At 36.5% G+C, this 20,408-nt stretch overlaps 1 protein-coding gene across 5 annotated transcripts in view; it reads right to left on the bottom strand.

Moving 5' to 3' along the window:
* Positions 1-20,205, bottom strand: part of FBXO4 (F-box protein 4) — a 356,505-nt gene extending 336,300 nt beyond the window's left edge. For 3 of the 5 annotated variants that reach the window (XM_044387060.3, XM_057312225.1, XM_026506892.4), the window contains exons 1-5: positions 19,960-20,205; positions 18,520-18,755; positions 15,915-16,135; positions 12,381-12,456; positions 12,099-12,274 (exon numbers count right to left, since the gene is read on the bottom strand). In XM_044387060.3, coding sequence (XP_044242995.1) covers positions 12,099-12,274; positions 12,381-12,456; positions 15,915-16,135; positions 18,520-18,755; positions 19,960-20,148 — 898 coding nt within the window. In that variant the 5' untranslated portion in view covers positions 20,149-20,205. Of the gene's footprint in view, positions 1-6,981; positions 7,526-8,472; positions 8,649-12,098; positions 12,275-12,380; positions 12,457-15,914; positions 16,136-18,519; positions 18,756-19,959 lie in introns of those variants that run through there. The other 2 variants (XR_006410388.3, XM_026506890.4) reach the window with 2 other exon arrangements.
* Positions 20,206-20,408: the final 203 nt, after the last annotated feature.

The raw sequence follows: 20,408 nt of genomic DNA, 5'->3' as shown, positions 1-20,408 counted from the left end.
CCCTCATTACTTTAATTAAAAAAATAACAAAAAACTGAAACTAACCCCTCCAGATTTGGAATTAGCAAACAAAGGTTTTATTTTAATTTTTTAGAAAGATTTTATTTATTCAAGAGAGAGAGAGAGTGAGAGAGAAAGCACAAGCTGGCAGGGGGCAGGAGTGGTGGTCGTGGGGAGCAGAAGGAGAGGGAGAAGCAGACTCCCCGCTGAGCAGGGACCCTTCCCCGCCTGCAAGGCTCAAACCCAGGACCCTGGGATCAGGACCTGAGCAGAAGGCAGATGCTTAACCAACTGAACCACCCAGGTATCCCAGCAGACATATTAAAGCAGCGATTATGACCATTCTCAATGATGTACAGGAATGTATGCCCTCAATGAAAAAAAAAAAAAAAAGGAAATCTGAGAAGAAAATAGAAAAAAAAAAAAAGGAAATTATAGAACCAATACAATAATAAATTATAAAAATTCACAAGACTGATTTAACAAAGTATAGACAAAAAGAAGCGTTTCAAATCCTTAAGAATAATCAACTGAAATTATCCAAACTGAAGAACAGAGAGAAAAAAAAACACAAAAAAATATGCAAAGCCTCAGAGACAGGTTAAATAATAACGAATGGTAAAACACGTGTTGTTACACAATATAGACCCAAAGAGGAAGAAAGAAAAGAATGGGGAAGAAAATATATTTGAAGAAATAATGACCCAAAATCTCACAAACTTGGTAAATGACATGAATTTCAATATTCAATAAGCCAGTAACTCCCAAGCTGAATAATTATAAACAAGGCCTTCCAAGGCACACTGTAGTTAAACTGTTGAAAACCAAGATAAAAAGTAAACTTGAAAGCAGACCAAAAAAAAAAAAAAAAAAGGAAATACAGGCCAATTATATACAAAAGAATAAAGATGTAATTAGTGAGTAACTTCTTATCAGAAATTATAGAGGCTAGAAGAAAACAAAAGAACATCTTGAAAGGGCTGAAAGAATAAAATTGTCAACCCAGGATTTTATATATCTTGAAAAAATAAAAGACGACTTTTATTATTTTGTAAAATGTTTCTTCTTTTAACTTCTTTGTAACATATATGGACTGTTTTAGCAAAAACTATAACACTGTTCTCTGAGATTTATAACATATGGTGGTATACTGCATTTAACAGCTATAGCAAGGAGTGGTGAAAAGAATAATGAAACCCACACAGTTACAACATTTGTACATATTACACAAATTGGTACAAGGTTAACCATAAGAAAACTTTCAAAAGCTAAGGAAATACATTGCAATCACCGGAGCAACCTCCAAAAAATGCAGAGACGTGCTAAAAAAAACTAATAGAAAAACTTAAATCAATTTCTAAAAAATATTGAAATACCCAAACAGAAAGACTAGAGAAACAACTATAGTGAAAAGGGGATAAACAAATAATAAAATGGCAGATCTGAAGCCAATCATATCAATAATCGCATTAAATGTAAATGATCTAAACATGGTAATTAAAATGTAGGTATTGCCAGAATGGAAAAAGAAAAAAGAAAAATTGGCTATGTTTTATCTACAGAAGATACACTTAAAACATAAAAACAGATTTAGGTTGAATGGATGTATCATGAGATCACTATTTTTTTTAATGTGAAGGGGTTATATTAATATTAGAGAATGGATTTCACAACAAGTATTAACAGCAAAGAGGATATTATTAATAATGATAAAAGGGTTGATTCATCATAAACATAAATGTCATATATGTATGCGTACCTAAAAACATCATCAAAACACATTAAGCAAAAGTTGACAGTTAAAAGGAAAACTAGCCAATTCTACATAAAGTCTTTAATGCCTATTGGTAATTGATAAAACCATATAAAAATCAATATGGGGCACTTGGCTGGCTCAGTCAGAGTGAGTGACTCTTGATCTTGGGTTTGTGGGTTTGAGTCCCACACTGGGTATAGAGATTACTTAAAAATAAAATCTTTGGAAAAAATCAATATAGCCAATATAGAATATCTGAACATTATCAATTACTTTGACCTAATAGATAGCTATAAAATATTCCACCACCACAACAACAGGATATAAACTCTTCTCAAGTGCATGTGGCATATTCACCAGAATACACAATAACCTGGGCCAGAAAGCAAGGTTCAACAAATTTAAAGATTTAAATTTTAGTGTTCTCTGATTAAAAGAGACACTGAATCAGGTATCAATAACAATAAAATATATAGGTAACAGATTAAACAACACTAAAACGATAATACCAAATAATCCATGGATTGAAAAGTAATCTCAAGGGATTAGAAAATATTTTAACTGCATAATAATAAATACATAGCATTTTAAAATGTTTACATGAAGCTAAAGAGGGCTTAAGGGAAAATCAATAGCTTTAAATGCTTATTTTTTAAAAAAGGAATGGGGCACCTGGGTGGCTCAGTCAGTTAAGCGCCCGACTCTTGATTCTCAGCTCAGGTCTTGATCTCAGCGTTGTGAGTTCAAGCCTTGTGCTGGGCTCCACACTGGGCATGGAGCCTACTTAAAAAAATTAATTTTTTTAAAAAAAGAATAGAATCAGTGATCTAAATTTCTACCTTAAAGAACTAGAAAAGAGGAAACGGAATAAAAACTCAAAATTTATAAAGCAGAAAAGGAGATTAGAGCATAAATCAATGAAATATAGAATAAATCAGTAAAACCAAAAGGTGGGGTTTTTCTAGAATAATAAAATCAATAAAACTTTAGCTAGATTGGTCAAGAAGAAAAAAAGACATAAATTACCAATATCAGGAATGAATGAGGTGATGTACTACAAGTATTAAAGGAAATAGGGAGATCTACTTTTGGCATAATAGCATGAGGGGTTCTGTGGAATGGCTCCCTAGAGAAACTGGAGAAAATTATTTTTTAAAAAACAATCACTTACTGTGTCCTCTTCAATGTCTTTCAAGAGTGATTTGTAGTTTCTAGAATATAGGTCCTTTACGTCTCTGGTTAAGTTAATTCCAAGATAACATATGGTTTTTGGTGCTATTGTAAATGGGATGGATTAACTAATTTCTCTTTCTTCAGTCTCATTGTTCGTGTATAGAAATGCAACTGATTTCTGAGCATTGATTTTGTATCCCGCCACATTATTGAATTGCTCTATAACTTCTAGTAGTTTGGGGGTGGATTCTTTTGGGTTTTCCATATAGAGTATGATGTCATCTGCAAAGAGAGACAGTTTGACTTCTTCTTTGCCGATTTGGATACCTTTTATCCCTTTTTGTTGTCTGATTGCTGTTGCAAGGACTTCTAGTACTATGTTGAATAATAATGATGAGAGTGGGCATCCTTATCGTGTTCCTGATCTTAAGGGAAAGGCTTCCAGCTTTTCCCCATTGAGAACGATATTTGCTGTAGGCTTTTCATAGATGGTTTTTATGAGATTGAGGAACGTACCCTCTATCCCTACACTCTGAAGGGTTTTAATCAGGAAAGGATGCTGTATTTTGTCAAATGCTTTTTCTGCATCTATTGAGAGGATATGATTCTTGGCTTTTTTCTTGTTGATATACTCTATCACACTGATAGATTTGTGAATGTTGAACCACGCTTGCATCCCAGGGATGAATCCCACTTGGTCATGATGGATAATCCTTTTAATGTACTGTTGGATTCTATTAGCCAGGATTTTGTTGAGGATTTTGGCGTCCATATTCATTAGGGAAATCGGTGTGTAATTCTCCTTTTTGATGGGGTCTTTGCCTGGTTTGGGGATCAAGGTAATATTGGCCTCATAGAATGAGTTTGGTAGTTTTCCTTCTGTTTCTATTTTTTGAAATAGCTTTAGGAGAATAGGTATTATTTCTTCTTTGAACGATTGGTAGAATTCCCTGGGGAATCCATCAGGCCCTGGCGTTTTGTTTTTTGGAAGGTTTTTAATCACTGTTTCAATCTCTTCATAATTAATTGGTCTGTTTAAAAAATTAATTTCTTCCTGTTTCAGTCTTGGTAGTTTATAGGTTTCCAGGAAGGCCTCCATCTCTCCCAGGTTGCTTAATTTATTGGCATAAAGCTGTTGGTAAAAGTTTCTAATAATCCTTCCAATTTCATTGGTGTTGGTTGTGACCTCTCTCTTTCCATTCATAATTTTATTAATTTGGGTCCTTTCTCTATTCTTTTGGATAAGTCTTGCCAGTGGCTTATCTATTTTATTTATTCTTCCAAAGAACCAGCTTTTAGTTCTGTTGATCTGCTCTACTGTGCTACTGGTTTCTAATCACTCTTGAAAGACCTTGAAGAAGACACAAAGAGACGGAAAAATATTCCATGCTCATGGATCAGAAGAATTAACATACTTAAAATGTCCATGCCACCCGGAGCAATCTACACTTTCAATGCTATCCCGATCAAAATACCAATGACATTTTTCAAAGAACTGGAACAAACAGCCCTTAAATTTGTGTGGAAACTTTGAAAAGGCCACGAATAGCCAAGGAAGTGTTGAAAAGGGAAAAAAAAGCTGGGGGCATCACAATGCTCGATTTCAAGTTGTACTACAAAGCTGTGATCACAAAGACAGCATGGTACTGGCACAAAAACAGACACATAGACCAATGGAACAGAATAGAGAACCCAGAAATGGACCCTCAGCTCTTTGGGCAACTAATCTTTGATAAAGCAGGAAAAAACATCCAGTGGAAAAAAGACAGTCTCTTCAATAAATGGTGCTGGGAAAATTGGACAGCTACATGCAAAAGAATGAAACTTGACCACTCTCTCACAACAGACACAAAGATAAACTCCAAATGGATGAAAGACCTCAATGTGAGACAGGAATCCATCAAAATCCTAGAGGACAGCATAGGCAGCAACCTCTACGACATCGGCCAAAGCAACCTTTTTCATGACACATCTCCAAAAGCAAGAGAAACAAAAGATAAAATGAACTTGTGGGGGGCGCCTGGGTGGCACAGAGGTTAAGCATCTGCCTTCGGCTCAGGGCGTGATCCCAGCGTTATGGGATCGAGCCCCACATCAGGCTCTTCCGCTATGAGCCTGCTTCTTCCTCTCCCACTCCCCCTGCTTGTGTTCCCTCTCTCGCTGGCTGTCTCTATCTCTGTTGAATAAATAAATAAAATGTAAAAAGAAAAAAAAAAGGTATAATTTAAAAAAAAAATGAACTTGTGGGACTTCATCAAGATAAAAAGCTTCTGCACAGCCAAGTAAACAGTCAAAAAAACTAAGAGGCAGCCCACGGAATGGGAGAATATATTTGCAAATGATACTACAGATAAAAGACTGGTATCTAAGATCTACAAAGAACTTCTCAAACTCAATACACTAGAAACAAATAAACAAATCATAAAATGGGCAGAAGATATGAACAGACACTTTTCCAATGAAGACATACAAATGGCGAACAGACACATGAAAAAATGTTCAAAATCATTAGCCATCAGGGAAATTCAAATCAAAACCACACTAAGATACCACCTTACGCCAGTTAGAATGGCAAAAATTGACATGGCAAGAAACAATTGCTGGAGAGGATGTGGAGAAAGGGGATCCCTCCTACACTGTTGGTGGGAATGCAAGTTGGTACAGCCACTCTGGAAAACAGTGTGGAAGTCCCTTAAAAAGTTAAAAATTGAGCTACCCTATGATCCATCGTTTGCACTACTGGGTATTTACCCCAAAGATACAGATGTAGTGAAGAGAAGGGCCATATGCACCCCAATGTTCATAGCAGCATTGTCCACAATAGCTAAATCGTGGAAGGAGCCGAGATGCCCTTCAACAGATGACTGAATTAAGAAGATGTAGTCCATATATACAATGGAATATTACTCAGCTATCAAAAAGAACAATTTCTCCACATTTGCTGCAACATGGACGGCACTGCAGGAGATAATGCGAAGTGAAATAAGTCAAGCAGAGAAAGACAATTATCATATGGTTTCTCTCATCTATGGAACATAAGAACTAGGAAGATCAGTAGGAGAAGAAAGGGATAAAGGAAGGGAGGTAATCAGAAGGGGGAATGAAGCATGAGAGACTATGGACTCTGAGAAACAAACTGAGGGCTTCAGAGGGGAGGGGGTGGGGGAATGGGATAGGCTGGTGATGGGTAGTAAGGAGGGCACGTATCGTATGGTGCACTGGGTGTTATACACAACTAATGAATCATGGAACTTTACATCAAAAACAGGGATGTACTGTATGGTGACTAACATAATAAAAAAATATTATAATAAAAGAAAAACAATCACGTAAAGTCTCTCCAAAGCACGCAGAAAATGAAGAAGTATTTTTTTAAAAATCTACTAAAACTCACTAAGAACATCAAGTGTCTGGGATTTCAGCCAAGACTCACTCTCCATTCCTCCTTCCACTCAGCAAGATGGAAACTCCAATCTAGACTGGGGCAGCCAAGGAAGCAGAACCACACTACCTCTCTAATTTAGAGAAATATCTTCGCAGGAGCAAAATGTCAGCATTTCCCATCCTGCCTCCAACTACATGTTGCTGGAGCCAAGTTCTGAATGAGTGTACCCAAGATGTAGAAGCTCCCTTTTTTGGAGCAGCACCCACTCACAAATTGTAGGCTGTATCTTGGGTGCAGCACCATAATACTACTATGCTTTTTTTTTTTTTAACTCTAACCCTAATCCTAACCCAAATACTGTGCTCTTGTTATTATGTTAAAATTCCTCAGTTCCAATGAAATAGGAAAGACATAACATATCTTCTGCAATTTGTGAGGAGAAGTTCTTATGATCATGCCTTATGGAATGTTTTCTCTATGAGTATGGAATAGAAATTGGCTTTAGAATCTTATGAATTTTCAGTTATGTGAAATAGCAATTTCCAGGAAAGTTATTTTCACTGATTCAGGATTACATAGGATATAGTTAATTTCTACTGTTTCAGGAAAAAAAAAAAAAAAACCAGAAGTCATATGGCCATAACAATAGGTGCAATTCCAATAAATATTCCAGTCTTTAAGCAGTATATTTATTAAAAATAGATAAAAACTTCTTTTTGATAACCAGTTAAGGACCCTTGAAAAGAACCTACAGAAAGCTTAGCAAATTTGCTATTCTCCACCAGGGCAATCTTTGAGCTGAAATTAGAAATCACAAAGAATGAGAGAAGTACAAACTTGTTCTTTTCAGAATTTAATATTTTAAAAAAGAAAATATAAAAGTTATCAAAAAAAAGTCTTAAAAGATTCATTCGGGGGCTAAATGCTAGCACTGAAACTTTTTTTTATAATTGATTTAAGGTAAAAAGTAAAAATTAAGTAAAAAACACAGCAGTTACAGCTGTCCCAATAAAAAGCCCACCTGCAAAAAGGCTGGACAAAATTAGCTGACTCAGCAAATATTCACATCATGACCTTAGTAAGTTTCAAGTGGTTTCAGTTCCCAAGGTCTAAAAGGAGGATCATCGTGCATGCTTAGATTCTACTTCTTCAAGAATCCACTGAATGCCATTCAAAAAACCAGAGAGAGTTTCAGCCTCTGTATCCTGGACCTATGAGCAGATAAGAGAGACCACTGTCAAAAACTGAGTTCAAAATCTTATGATTAAAAGAAACATTTTTCTAGACACTAAAAAAAGAACAGGATTTTAAAAATCCCAGTAAACTTTGGGTGAGTCATTCAACTTTTGTCTTCTATAGAACTTAGATTTTTAAAAAATGGTCTTCTGTCCATAATTATTACCAATATGAGGCTTATTACTCATCTTGGAACTCAGTTTTGGGAATGGGAAGAACTACCATTTCTATGACTTGTATGTATTAGAAAAAAAACTCCTCTAAAGGATCCACTTTGAAAACTAAAACATTTTTGAATGAATTCAGCTAGTCAGCTGATAAATGTGATATCCAGTTGCAAAAATGTATTTTTTAAGACTGCCACTCTTCCTAATGGTAAGCTAAAACTCCCAACACACAGGAAGCTGCACCTTTATCAGTAGCTTTCCAACTGTGTTCAGGACTCCATGGAAGGTATATGGGGAAGAAGGGAGAAAATCCTCTAACTTATAAGCATATTTCCAATTTTTACTTTCCTTTATTTTACTTAGGGGCTTTTATGTAAGGTTTCATTTGAAGAAAGGATTCCATGATTAAAATAAAATTTGGAAAGAAACAATGAGATGAAATTTGTATTTTGTATTTCTGATGATCCTTAAAGTATAATATTGTTAACGCTGAAAAAAAAACCATGGTACTGGCATCTAAAAAAAAAAAACCAATCCCCAATTGCTATCTCACTGTATCTATGATAGGAGAGGCAAGTAGTGAGCAAATGATCAGGTGAAACTTACAGATACCAATCAAATATCTCCCACTGATTAAGCTATTAAAACTAACTTTAGGATGCTATTTCATTAAAGAGAAAGAGTAGGAAAGAATAAAATCAAATAGGGAACAGTGAAAAATAAGATTTTTCTCACCAGAGAAGATAGAACCTTACCATCCATGGGTGGTTTAGATGATTTAGACGCAGCTCATGAGCCAAATAAAAACAGGGCATTCTTTTTACATTTGCTTGAGAAATACAAGATAAAACCAGCATAGGTCTTCCTGAAGATCCAAAAGCTGGATCTGTCATTGCCATAATACGAGAAAATTCATCTTGCCATTCATGTCCTAGGGAATGTAGTCAAAACCCTTAATTTGCATTACTTAAAAGGATTTTAAAAATAATAAAACAAACTTAAAAACAAAACATGGAAATCAAAAAATTACCAGGATCCAAACATAACAAACTGCCTCTACTGCTATTCATTTACAGTTGTTCATTTACTAATCTGTCATAAAATTACATTAGGTACCCTTCAAAGACAGCAATTTCAGTGAAATTAGAGGGAAAAAAGTCACAGTACCATTCAGATGTCTCCATAGTTTAAAGGCAAAAATACTTTAATACAGGTATTTTCCTCTCATCAATTTTGCAGCTATCACTACCTTTTCTTTCAAAGACCTTAGTTTAAACAATTTAAACATAGACTTGGGTCTGGCACTTTTATTTAAACTAAAAATCTCTGCCTTTCATTGGACTGTGTAAATCATTGACAATGTGAGGTAGTCAAAATTCTAAAAGGACCCCTCCCCCCATGACTCACACCCTTGTATAATCTCTTCCCCTTTGAGAGTGGAAGGAATCTAGAATCAGTGATGAGATATCATTGCCATAAATGAGTAGGCTACATTGTAAGACACAGCTGACTTCAAGAATGAGCGATTATCCTCTCGGTGAGGCTGACCTAATCAGATAGGCCCTTAAAGAGATGAGGTTCTCCTGGTGAGAAAGATTCTCCATTGCTGGATTTGAAGACAAGAGGGAGTCACAAGGCAAGAAATGAAGATACCTTCTAAAAGATGACATCAGCCCCCAGCTGACAGTCGGCAAGGAAACAAAAACCTCCATCCTACAATAGTAAGGAACTGAATTCAGCCAATAACTTCAGTAAGTTAGAAAACAGATTTTTCCCAGGAGCCACCAAAAAGTGCTACAACCCATCTGACCCTGATTTCAGCCTGTGAGGCCCTAAGCTGGAAACCCAGCCATGCTGTGCTGACTTCTGACACAGAGAACTATGAGCTAATTAATAGGTGTTGTTTTAAGCCACTAGGTTGGAGGAAATTTGTTACAAATTAACAGAAAATGAATAAATATTTAATGTCATTATCAACAGGGTGCATTACATAACTTCACATATAGGAGAACTTTATAACAATGTATTTCCATTTGTTCCCTTCCATTTGTTTGTATTGGTATCATATATCTTATGGAAAAGAATCATATACCCACAATACATTATTATTTTTCCTTTACATATTATAAAAAAAATGTTAACTAGGGGGGCGCCTGGGTGGCACAGCGGTTAAGCGTCTGCCTTCGGCTCAGGGCGTGATCCCGGTGTCCTGGGATCGAGCCCCACATCAGGCTCCTCTGCTATGAGCCTGGTTCTTCCTCTCCCACTCCCCCTGCTTGTGTTCCCTCTCTCGCTGGCTGTCTCTATCTCTGTTGAATAAATACATAAAATCTTTAAAAAAAAAAATGTTAACTAGGAAAACAAATCTTATACATAGCTACATTGCTTCCATGCCAGGGATCTTAAATTTTTTTTAAATGAAGATCCATTTCTCCATCTAGTATTATATTCTTTTGCCTGAAGAGCTTTCTTTAATATTTCTTGTAATGAGAATCTGCTGATAATGACCTTCCTCAGGTTTTGTCTGAAAGTCTTGATTTTGCCTTCATTTTGAAAGATATCTTTGGATACAAGATTTTCCCCACTTTGGAATACTGTAAAGATTTCCCTTCATTGCCTTCAGCAATTGTTTCAGGAATTCTCAGTCCTTATCTTTGGCCTTCTATATGTATGCTTCCTTTTGTTTTGGCTGTCTTCAAGATAATCTCTTTATCTTTGGTTTTCATCAGTTTGGCTATAATGAACCTAGATTTATTTTTTATTTATGTACTATTATTTTTTAAAATTTATTTGGAGTTCTCTGAGCATCTTGGATCTGTGGTTTGTTGTCTTTCAGTAATTTTGAAATTTTTTTGGTCATTATCTGTTCAAAAATTTCTTTTTCCTTGTTCTCTTTCTTCATGTTTTGGGACTCTAATTACACATGAGTTAGACCAGGTATTGGCATACTATGGTCTATGGATCTATTTTTATAGATAATTTTTTTAAAAACAGCCATGGCTATTCATTTATAACCTGTCTATGGCTACTTTTGCACTCTAACAGCAGAGTTGAGTAACCGTGAGAGATCATATAGCTTATACGGCTAAAATATTTACTATCTGGCCCCTTAAGAAAAAGTCTACTGACCCCTGAGTTGTTTTCCCCAGTTCTTGGATACTCTGTTCCTCACTCCTACTCTTTTTTCTGTGTTTCACTTTGGATAATTTCATCTTCAGGTTCACCAAGTGTTTCTTTTGCTGATAAATCCACTAAGAAAGTGTTTACCTGCTGTATTTTTATATTTAGCATTCCCATTTTACTTTTTCACAGCTTCCTTCTCTCTGCTGAAAATCCCTATCTGTTCACACATATTTTCCATCTTTTCCACTAGATCCTTTAACATATTAATCATAGTTATTTTAATGTCCCTTTCTGAGAGTGCTAACATCTGAATCATCTCTGGGTATGGTTCCACTGATTGCTTTATCTTTTGAAATGGGTCATCTCATTTTGATTTTTTTTTTGAGTGTGTCTTATAATTTTTAATTTAATGCTAAATGTTTTATGTAGAGGAACGGCAGAGATTGAGGTAAGAGAATCCATTCCCAGAAATAGGCATGCTTCTTCTGTTAGACCACTAATGCAGTGGGTTGATTGCAACTAGTCAGTAGTTGAGCTGAACTTAAGCTTTTGTTGCTCTGGTTAACTTCAGTGCACCACAAACTTTAAATTCTTTCAGCAATGTTGCTACCTTGTTCTGAGTAGAACAATATATTATATATTCATGCCCTAACTTATTCACAAAAGATTTGGGAGAAAAATTACAATACTGGTTTGTGGCCCAATAATATTCTGATTTGATGCCTAAATAACATTGTGAAGGGCAATTATTCAGAGTATGTGGAGAGTATTCTTAACTAATCTACTTAATTAAACACTCCACATCTCTCTACTATCTGGGTAATTAAAACAAAGGTAAAATTTTCCAGTTATCTGCATAGATTATTTGAATAGAGCTAGAAGAAGACAAAACATCAATAGCAAGTGCAGAAGCATAAAACAAAGAAATACTATGTAGTTGTAGTATCAAACTTGGAAATGCATCATAATTCTGTAGGTGCTTGTTAAAAAAAAAAAAACAGATGCCCAAGAAACCACCCAAATCTATGAATTATAATCCATCAGAGTAGGAATCAGGCAGCTGTTTCTAACAAGCTCCCCAGGTGATCCTAATACACATCAAGGTTAGAGAACTCACTATTAACAGTAATGGTCATAGAATCACATTTATTAAATTAACCATCATGTTCTTAAGAAACCACAGTAAAGCCTAAAAATATAAATTTCTTATTTGCTTTGCAAAAAAGTTCTCTTAGAAAGAAAATAAGATAATGCTTACTTTTATGAGCTTCAGCATTTGCAACATAGATGAATCCATCAACAACTTCACACACCTTCTGAATTTGTGGAATTACACTATACCGGCTTCCCTGCTGATCATCTCCTTCATTCTGTACACTGAACATCTTGTTAACTGCACTTGTATGCTCTTCTCTTGCTCTGTCTCTTTCTTTCCTATAAGAAAAATGTAAATATAAAACATAAATACTAAGCAGGCTGCACCCACCCCAAATATCCAAGTCCTGATGCCCCAGGTGGACTGCCAAGTAGGCAGCCTTACCTGGTAGTTGAATATAATATCAGGATGTTGAATTTATGTTGGTTGCTCAACTGAAAACTGACTCCAGATCCAATACCTAAGAAGAAAATTACAGTTACCAAAATAAGTCACTAATAAATATAGAAAAAGATCACATTGAAAAAAATTACCCAGTGTAAGCAGAAAGAGCAACCAAAAAGTCCATGACAAATTATATATAGCTTTGGAATAAAATTAAATGTTTATGTTGAAGAAAAGGTGTTGTATGCAATTTTCATTTACATGGTAATAAAAATATGGATAAAGAACAAAGAGCTGATAGGCTTATAGCATTCCTTTTGTATCATCATATCAGTAGCTGCTGCATCATTAACAGCTACTAATATTTATCATCAAGACTAAGACTCATTTCCCAACTTTTTGTTTCTCATTAGTCATACACTCCATGTGTACATTCAGTGAAATGGCTTTTTTCTCCCTCTGAAAATGTTTTTAAATTGATAGGGAGTAATCAAAGGCACTGTAGAAAACTGAAAAAATATTTAGATACTGAAATTTGAAATTAAACTTGGGTTACAATCTTGAATTTGCCACGCTGCCATTTTTTGTGAGCCTCAGTTTTGACATCAAAATATAGAAATAATCCTGGGCACCTGGTGGCTCAGTCAGTTAAGCGTCCAACTCTTGATCAGCTCAGGTCATCTCAGGGTCTTGAGAATGAGCCCCTCATTGGGCTCCACACTCAGTGGGGAGTCTGCTGGAGATTCTCACCCCCTCTGGCTTCCACTGCCCCTCCCCCTACATGCTCTCTTTTCTTTCAAATAATAAACAAATAAATCTTTAAAATATATATATATAGAAATAATACATACTTCTTAGAGATGTTGTAAGCATGAAATGAGATTACATATGGAAAACTGCTAGTAGAGTGACTGGTAAATAACGTGTACTAAATACTAGCTTCTTACTACTTTTATCTGAATTATTCAACATTGTTATTTGTCCTTCTTTCTTAACCTATTCCCTTCTTTGGCTGTGTTAACACTTGGGCTGATTCTCCTCTTACCTCATGAAAAGATCCTTCTTTCTCATATGGCTCTACTTCTTTTTGCTATATAAATGCCCTTTTAGATCTGTCCACTTCTCTCCATCCTCAATCCTTCCTTTTAGTCTCAATTATCATACCCTCGTCTGGACTTTTGCAATCACTTCTAACCAGTCTCATACATCCATTTTTGACCCCTACTGTCCATTCTTCTGACAGCAACTGGAGAGATGGCTTAAAAATGTCTATCTCATTATGTCTCTTTCCTTAAAGCCATTGCTCTTCAAAAATAACTTAATACAAACTTACCTCAACTTTAGAACAACTCCTCTTTTCAAATCTTTAATCCCTGAATCATAACCAATCTAGCTGTTTAAATTAATGTGTCATGCCATCTTATGTCACCATTCCAGGTAACACATATGCAGAAATCTTGGTGGCTGGGACTACAAGCGTAACCCTAGTCCCCTGGCCAGCAGATTTGGTGCACAAACTCCCCAAAGAGATCATAGAAACAAATTTTACTATTATCTCTGATCTTTGTTTTCATCAGTTTGGCTTCCAGAGATTACCTTCTCAACACATTTAACCTCAACCCACTATGATCTCCATGCTGTTCTGTACCACACTGCCAACAACCCATCCCCCCATTCTTCCCTGATCTCGCAGGGTTTGAGACAAATTAGATTGGCATTTATAAACTATCATTTCTGCTGCTGTCTGGAGAATAAAATTGACATTTCATGATCAGCAAATTTCCCCATATCCCCAACCTCTTCTTTAGGTGTTCCACCGCATAGCCTTACCTGAACTGGCCTACCCTTAGGTGCTCCTTCTCTTGCAGTACACTTCTCAAGTAACAAAACTGCTTATTCTCTCACATCTCAGGATAAAGATGTGGGGTCAATGTCCTCTACTCTTCACTGCCACATCCTATTACTCACCACCCCTCTTCAAAACTCCATCTCTTTGAGATATATTATTCAGATGTAGTACCATCTCCCCTTCCTCGACCTCGTTTATGAGTCTCCTTTTGATAACCCCTTTTTCTAAACATTCACTGAAGATTTCAGCACCTGGTTCACAATATTCCTCTCCATCCTCAGAAACTTCCAAGTCCATGTGGATACCATATGAATCCCAAATCTTGATTTCTAACCCAGATCTTGCTGTTGAGATCTGGATGCACAGAGTAATCCACAAAGACATTTGTTCCGTTTATTCATCAAATCTATATTGAGTGCCTACTACATGCCTGACATCAAACACACAGCTAAGAATAAAGCTGGTAAGACTCCTGCCCTAATGGAGCTTCCATTCAAGTGAATTGCTTATACCAGGCATCTCTACTTATATCTCCCAGAGTTATCAAAGTCAGCATATTCCAAAGAGTAGCTGTCCTTCTCTTTATAAAGATCCCTCAAAAAACTTTCTCCTCCTCCTCCTTATCCTAGTGGATGGCACTATCATCCAATATGAAAACCCCATCAGAAATACCACTCATACATATTCAGTCAACACTGTATCCTTCATATTTTTTCACAATATTATAGTGGTTTCTTAACAGGTCTCCATGTTTTATAGCCTCTTCTAATCAATTTTCCACTCAGGAGCCAGATCTTTCACAAATGCAATCTTGATCATCTCACTCCTCTGTTTAAAATCTTTCAACAGCTCCCAAATGCTTAAGCATGGCATACATGTGTCTTCTCACCTAACCCCACTCTAGACACATAGAACTACTTCAAATGTGTCATATGTATCCAGAGCTTTGTGCTTCTAGAAACATAGTTCTCACTGCTCACAATATTTCTGTCCCTTTTTTTAATGGCCTACTTTAACTCATCCTAATGACTCAAATAAGGCATTATGTTCAACAAAGAGCCTTCTCTGACCCTTATCTTTCTACCCAGGAGCTAATTATACCATATTCTAATCACCTATATACTTGCCTTTGTCCTGAGACCAAATATCTTCAGGGCAGACAAAAATTTTTGTTGTTTTAAATAGCTACACCTCTAGCATCTAATAGGTGCTCTCAATAAATAAGCCAAGCATAAACTAGATTATATTGTTACCTATACTTATTATATCTCCTGCTTGCCAACTAACTACATGATTATTGTTTTCATAGAAAGAAGAGAAAGGTGTTAATTTAGCTTTTTGAACATTCCAATATATATCAAAGTACTCTGCACATAGTAGATGCTGAATGGTTTTTGCTGTTAACATTCTTTTAAAACATAGTAAGTATTACACAAACATTTACTTGCACATAATCTTATATTTTGGATTCCACAAATTTGAGGAAATAAGAGGAAGTTCATCTCTCATAAAAAGTAAATCAACTCTTTCAGTACACTGGGACCTGGGGAGGAGGGGCTCCTATTCACCAAATTACTATATTTCATTACATCAAAGAATTAATTAAAAATTTCTTATGATTTAACATTAATGTCAAGCTCAAAGTGTTTTAATTATTATATACTACAGATTAACATGAAAATTACCATCAATCTGCCTATGAGGCAAACCAGCTGTTGGGCAAAGTTCCTCAGAAGACATCAAGCTCAACACCAAAGATGTATTCAGTTCTTCCAAACCTGGTCCAAACATAGCAAATCGTGGTTCATTCTGAATGATCAATGAATGTAAAAATGATGTGACAGCTCCATACATAGGACGGCTAGATTTCAAGGATCTTCTTGTATATGGACAGCACATTTTATAGCTGTATAAAATTGTCACAATTAGAAAATTAACACAGAAAAAAACATAGCCAGTTATTCATTCAACAATATATAGTTTATTGAGAACGTGCTAGACACAAGAGATACAATAATTATATAGTTCCAATCCTCATGGAGGGAAGTGGAGAACAGATACATTATAATATGTATGCTGGATGCCATGACAGGCAAAAGCAAAGGCACTCTGGGAGTAGAAGTGGTCCAAATGTTAAGAAAGTTTTCCCCAGGAAGTGGTTACTTGCTTTCTAATCTCTCATTTAGATTTTCTCATAGAACACTTGGTCTAATACTAGTTTCAGTCATAAAAATTCACTACATAGAGCAGTGATTCTCAGTTTGGGGAGATTCTGCCAATCCACCCCAAGGGAGAATTTATTTGGCAATGTCTGCAGACATTTTTGTCACTATGACTAGGGGTCAGTGTGTGGTGTGCTAGTGGCATCTAATGGACAGAGGTCAAGAATACTGCTAAACATCCTACAGTGCACAGGACAGTTGGTCTAAACACTTGGTCTAAAATGTCAATAGTGCAAAGATTGAGAAACCCTACACTAACCCATATGCATAGTTAGCATAAATGTCTCTAGAGGTTAAAAAAAAGAAGAAGAAAAGATAGGAATTAGTAAGGTCACCAATATAACCAAATTTCTTAAGTACTCCTATTAACAGCCTCAAATATAACAGTTTAATAAGTGTTAAATATACAGGGAGACTCTAATGTTCCTTAAAGATAACCTAGCAAACTAAGAATCATGTGAAAAAAAACCAACGCAGTTTCTTTCAATAGCTATAAATTTCTAAATTACCAATTCTACATGTTATCAAAAGTTAAAACACAGTACCCACATCAAAATAAAACTTAAAGCCCTCTGATGAAATCAAGGTGGTTAAGACAACTACTAATCTAACAAGACATGATCTTTATTTAGGAACCTTGTAATTCAAGAAGGAAAAAAAAAATCAACTTTGAAGCTAGGTAGATCTGGCCAAGCCTCACCACTTTATTTATACAAACCACTTATAGTATGAGCTTAAGTTTTTTCATCTGCATTATCTGAGCAATAACAATTAGCCCAGGGTTGTAAGGACCAGAAATTAATTTATATGATTTAAAAAACAAAACAATGAATGAAGAAAAAAAGAGACAAACAAAAAAAGAAACTGGTGGTTGTCAGGGGGAGGTTAGTAGGGGTGTTATAAAACAAGAGTAAGAGTGCACTTATCGTGATGAGCACTGAGAAATGTATAGAATTGTTGAATCATTATATTGTATATCTGAAACTAATATAACACTATGTTAATTATACTTCAATAAAAAATACTTTATATGATCACAAATGGTAGTTACTAAGATTATTACTATTCCTGGGGAAAAGTTGGTTCCATAGCATGATATACTTGATGCTATGGTTGGTTGTGAGACAATGTAGAAGTAACAACCAGTCAACAGCACTTACTGAAATTATATATAACACATCACATACATTTTAATCAAGCAGTCTCATAAGACTTGGCATTTAGGTTAGAATAAGGAAATATCTAAATAATTCAAATAAAATATGAAAAAAAAATCCTGTATCTAGATACTAAATCTAGCAGAGCAAAACAATTCTTACCTAAAACAAATATTCTTCTAATTTTATTTACAATGCCTTAAATTTGGGGCCCTCAATAAAGTAGGTTATATCCAGATCCAACGACATTATATATTTTTAAGGTGGATGACAGGGTTCCAATCTGAACAGTCCCTTATAAGCTATATACTTTAGGCAAATCCATAACCATTTTGAACTTTAATTCCACATCTATAACACAAGGATAATACCTTCTTATCGGGTGATGGCTAAATAAGTAAACACACATAAAGCATCCCTCATAGAATCCAATACACTACAGTTGCTCAACGACATATAATTCTCTCAGCTACATTATATTTAAAAGTGTCAATGTTTTGGGGTGATAAAAAAATCTTATTTCCCAGAACCTAGAGAATGGATTTCTTCCCTGCTAAAGAACTGGTCTCTGATCACTGATCATTCCTTTTTTGGATATGGAAAGTATTTACTATTTAATAAAATGACAAGTGTTCTAAATATGATGAAAGTTTTAAGAAATGTTTCACTTCTTGGCATATGAACTCTCTACAATTATTCAAATACTCTAGTCAGGCACCACAGGTAAATAACAAAATGTGAAAACTGAAAGGGTCGTATGAAGGAATTAATCCCCAACTTTTACAAAAGAACACTTACAACCAAATTCCATGAAATGAATTAATGGCAGAGCCAAGACTAATTTAGACTACTGACCTGTAATACAGTCAAATTTAGTATCTTCGTTTTAATTCATAAAACTAGATACTTACACTGCCATGTAGTCAAAAAATGCACCATCAGTGACCTCAGATATAGGCTTTTTTAAGATTTCTAGATCTGGAAGAGACTTCCAGTCAACAGAAGACCAAGAAGGAAGATCCCGCAGCAGAAAATATCTCCACAGAATTGGATCTCGTACAGTTTCATTCCAATAATGGCTTGTACTTCCCAACTGACACAGATCATGAGGTGAAAGAAATGACAAAATATATAGCTGTACATCAATCTGAAACAGAAACAGCAAATAGGTAAAAAGGATGAAAAACTTATCTTAAAATTGTTTTCTGATAATAAATTATAAACAAATAATTATTTTATTATACTAGGAATCCAAAGGCCACCTGGACAGTCCGTCTTTTTAATAATTATATCTATCATGATGAGTTACAAAATTAATAAAGAATTATACTAGATAACCAAAGATCAATTTAACAGTATTATTAATAATTAAATATATCATTCTGAAGTTATTTTCCTGCCATCAGAAGAGAAACATATCTGAACATTTAATTGCTGACACACTGAAACATTCATGAAAGACCAATCATTGTTCTAGTATTTTTCAAGCAAAATAACCAGGTCCTTTAATTTGTCCTCGTGGTATTTTGCCACACCATTTATCTGAACAAATCACTTAAGGAAACAATCTAGTCTTCAAAATAAAACCTTTATCAAATCACTCCTGATTTTGTCATTAAGTTCTAATCAAAGAGTAAATCTGCCATCTGAGTGCCTCCATAAAATCTGTATCTCAAAGAACTTCTACAAAAGGGAGAACCTTGGAGGCATTCTAAAGTTCTTAATTTCTGATAGACGTCAGAGGGAGGTGTCAACAGCCTAGCTGAGATTCAGAATTTCTATAGTTTCTAAGAATTTCTTCTCTCTCCCATTTCCCCATCTGCCTGAAAAGTTTAATAATAAATGATGTGTATAATTCTTGTGGCCTGTTGTAACTTGAGGCATTTCTTAGTCACTGTCAATTAAGTGTGGGTTTTGTTGCTTGAAATACGCGGTCAGAGAAGAGCCACGATATCCTCGCCGTGTTTCGGTACACCGAACCTGAGGTGAAAGACGCTGAGCACACAGTCGCTGAAGGCTTTCCCAGGCTAACCAGAAAGTCTGCAATGGTCTCCTTGGTTCCTTAACCTGACGTTCGGGGTGTTCTGGGACCAAAACTTGCTTTGGGGGGTAGAAGACCTGAGGGTGACTTGACCGGTTACCAGGGCGCCTCTGATGGTGCGTTTCGCAGCGACCCTCGGTCGGCTGCGGAACACCAAAGGTCAACGCCTGGGTGTTTCTGGTCAACTGTTGCTCCCAGGTGACGACACTGCCCGGAATGGCCGCAGGGCGGCGGCAGACACAGACCTGGGCGCGGTGAGGCCCCTTCCGGCCCGCCCCTCGGTCCTCCGCGGCCGGTGGCCGCCACTCACCGGCAGCCGTGTTAGCGTACTGGCCTCCTCATCTGCCTCCTCTTGAGAGGCCCTCGGCGTTGCCTTCTCCTTGCCCACCGACTGCCAGAAGTTCCTCCAGCCGCTGAGGAAGGCGGCCTCTAGCCGGCTCCAGTCGCTGTGGTGCGGCTGAGGGGAGCTGCCCCCGCTGCGTGGCTCGCTTCCCGCCATGGCCGCCGGCGCCGCACGTGACGCGCCGCAGGGTCACGCACGCTCCCCGCTCCGGGCTGCCCGCCTCACGCCTCGCGCCTCCCTCCTTCCACGTCTCCGCGCCGGCAGCCTCGGGACCGGGAACGGAGAGGTGGCCCAATCAGGCGTGTTGTCTCCAACCGAGCTTGAAGCTCTCGCCAAACTACCCGTTCACTTCAGGCCTCAACCCCGCGAACCTCAGCCAGTCGCGTGAAATCCCTCGCCCCTTTATAACTTTGTTA

This window comes from Ursus arctos, unplaced genomic scaffold (assembly GCF_023065955.2).
Source record: "Ursus arctos isolate Adak ecotype North America unplaced genomic scaffold, UrsArc2.0 scaffold_15, whole genome shotgun sequence".
NCBI classification, from domain to species: domain Eukaryota; kingdom Metazoa; phylum Chordata; class Mammalia; order Carnivora; family Ursidae; genus Ursus; species Ursus arctos.
The sequence above is the reverse complement of the archived record's forward strand: the minus strand, read 5'-3'. Positions and strand labels throughout refer to the sequence as shown.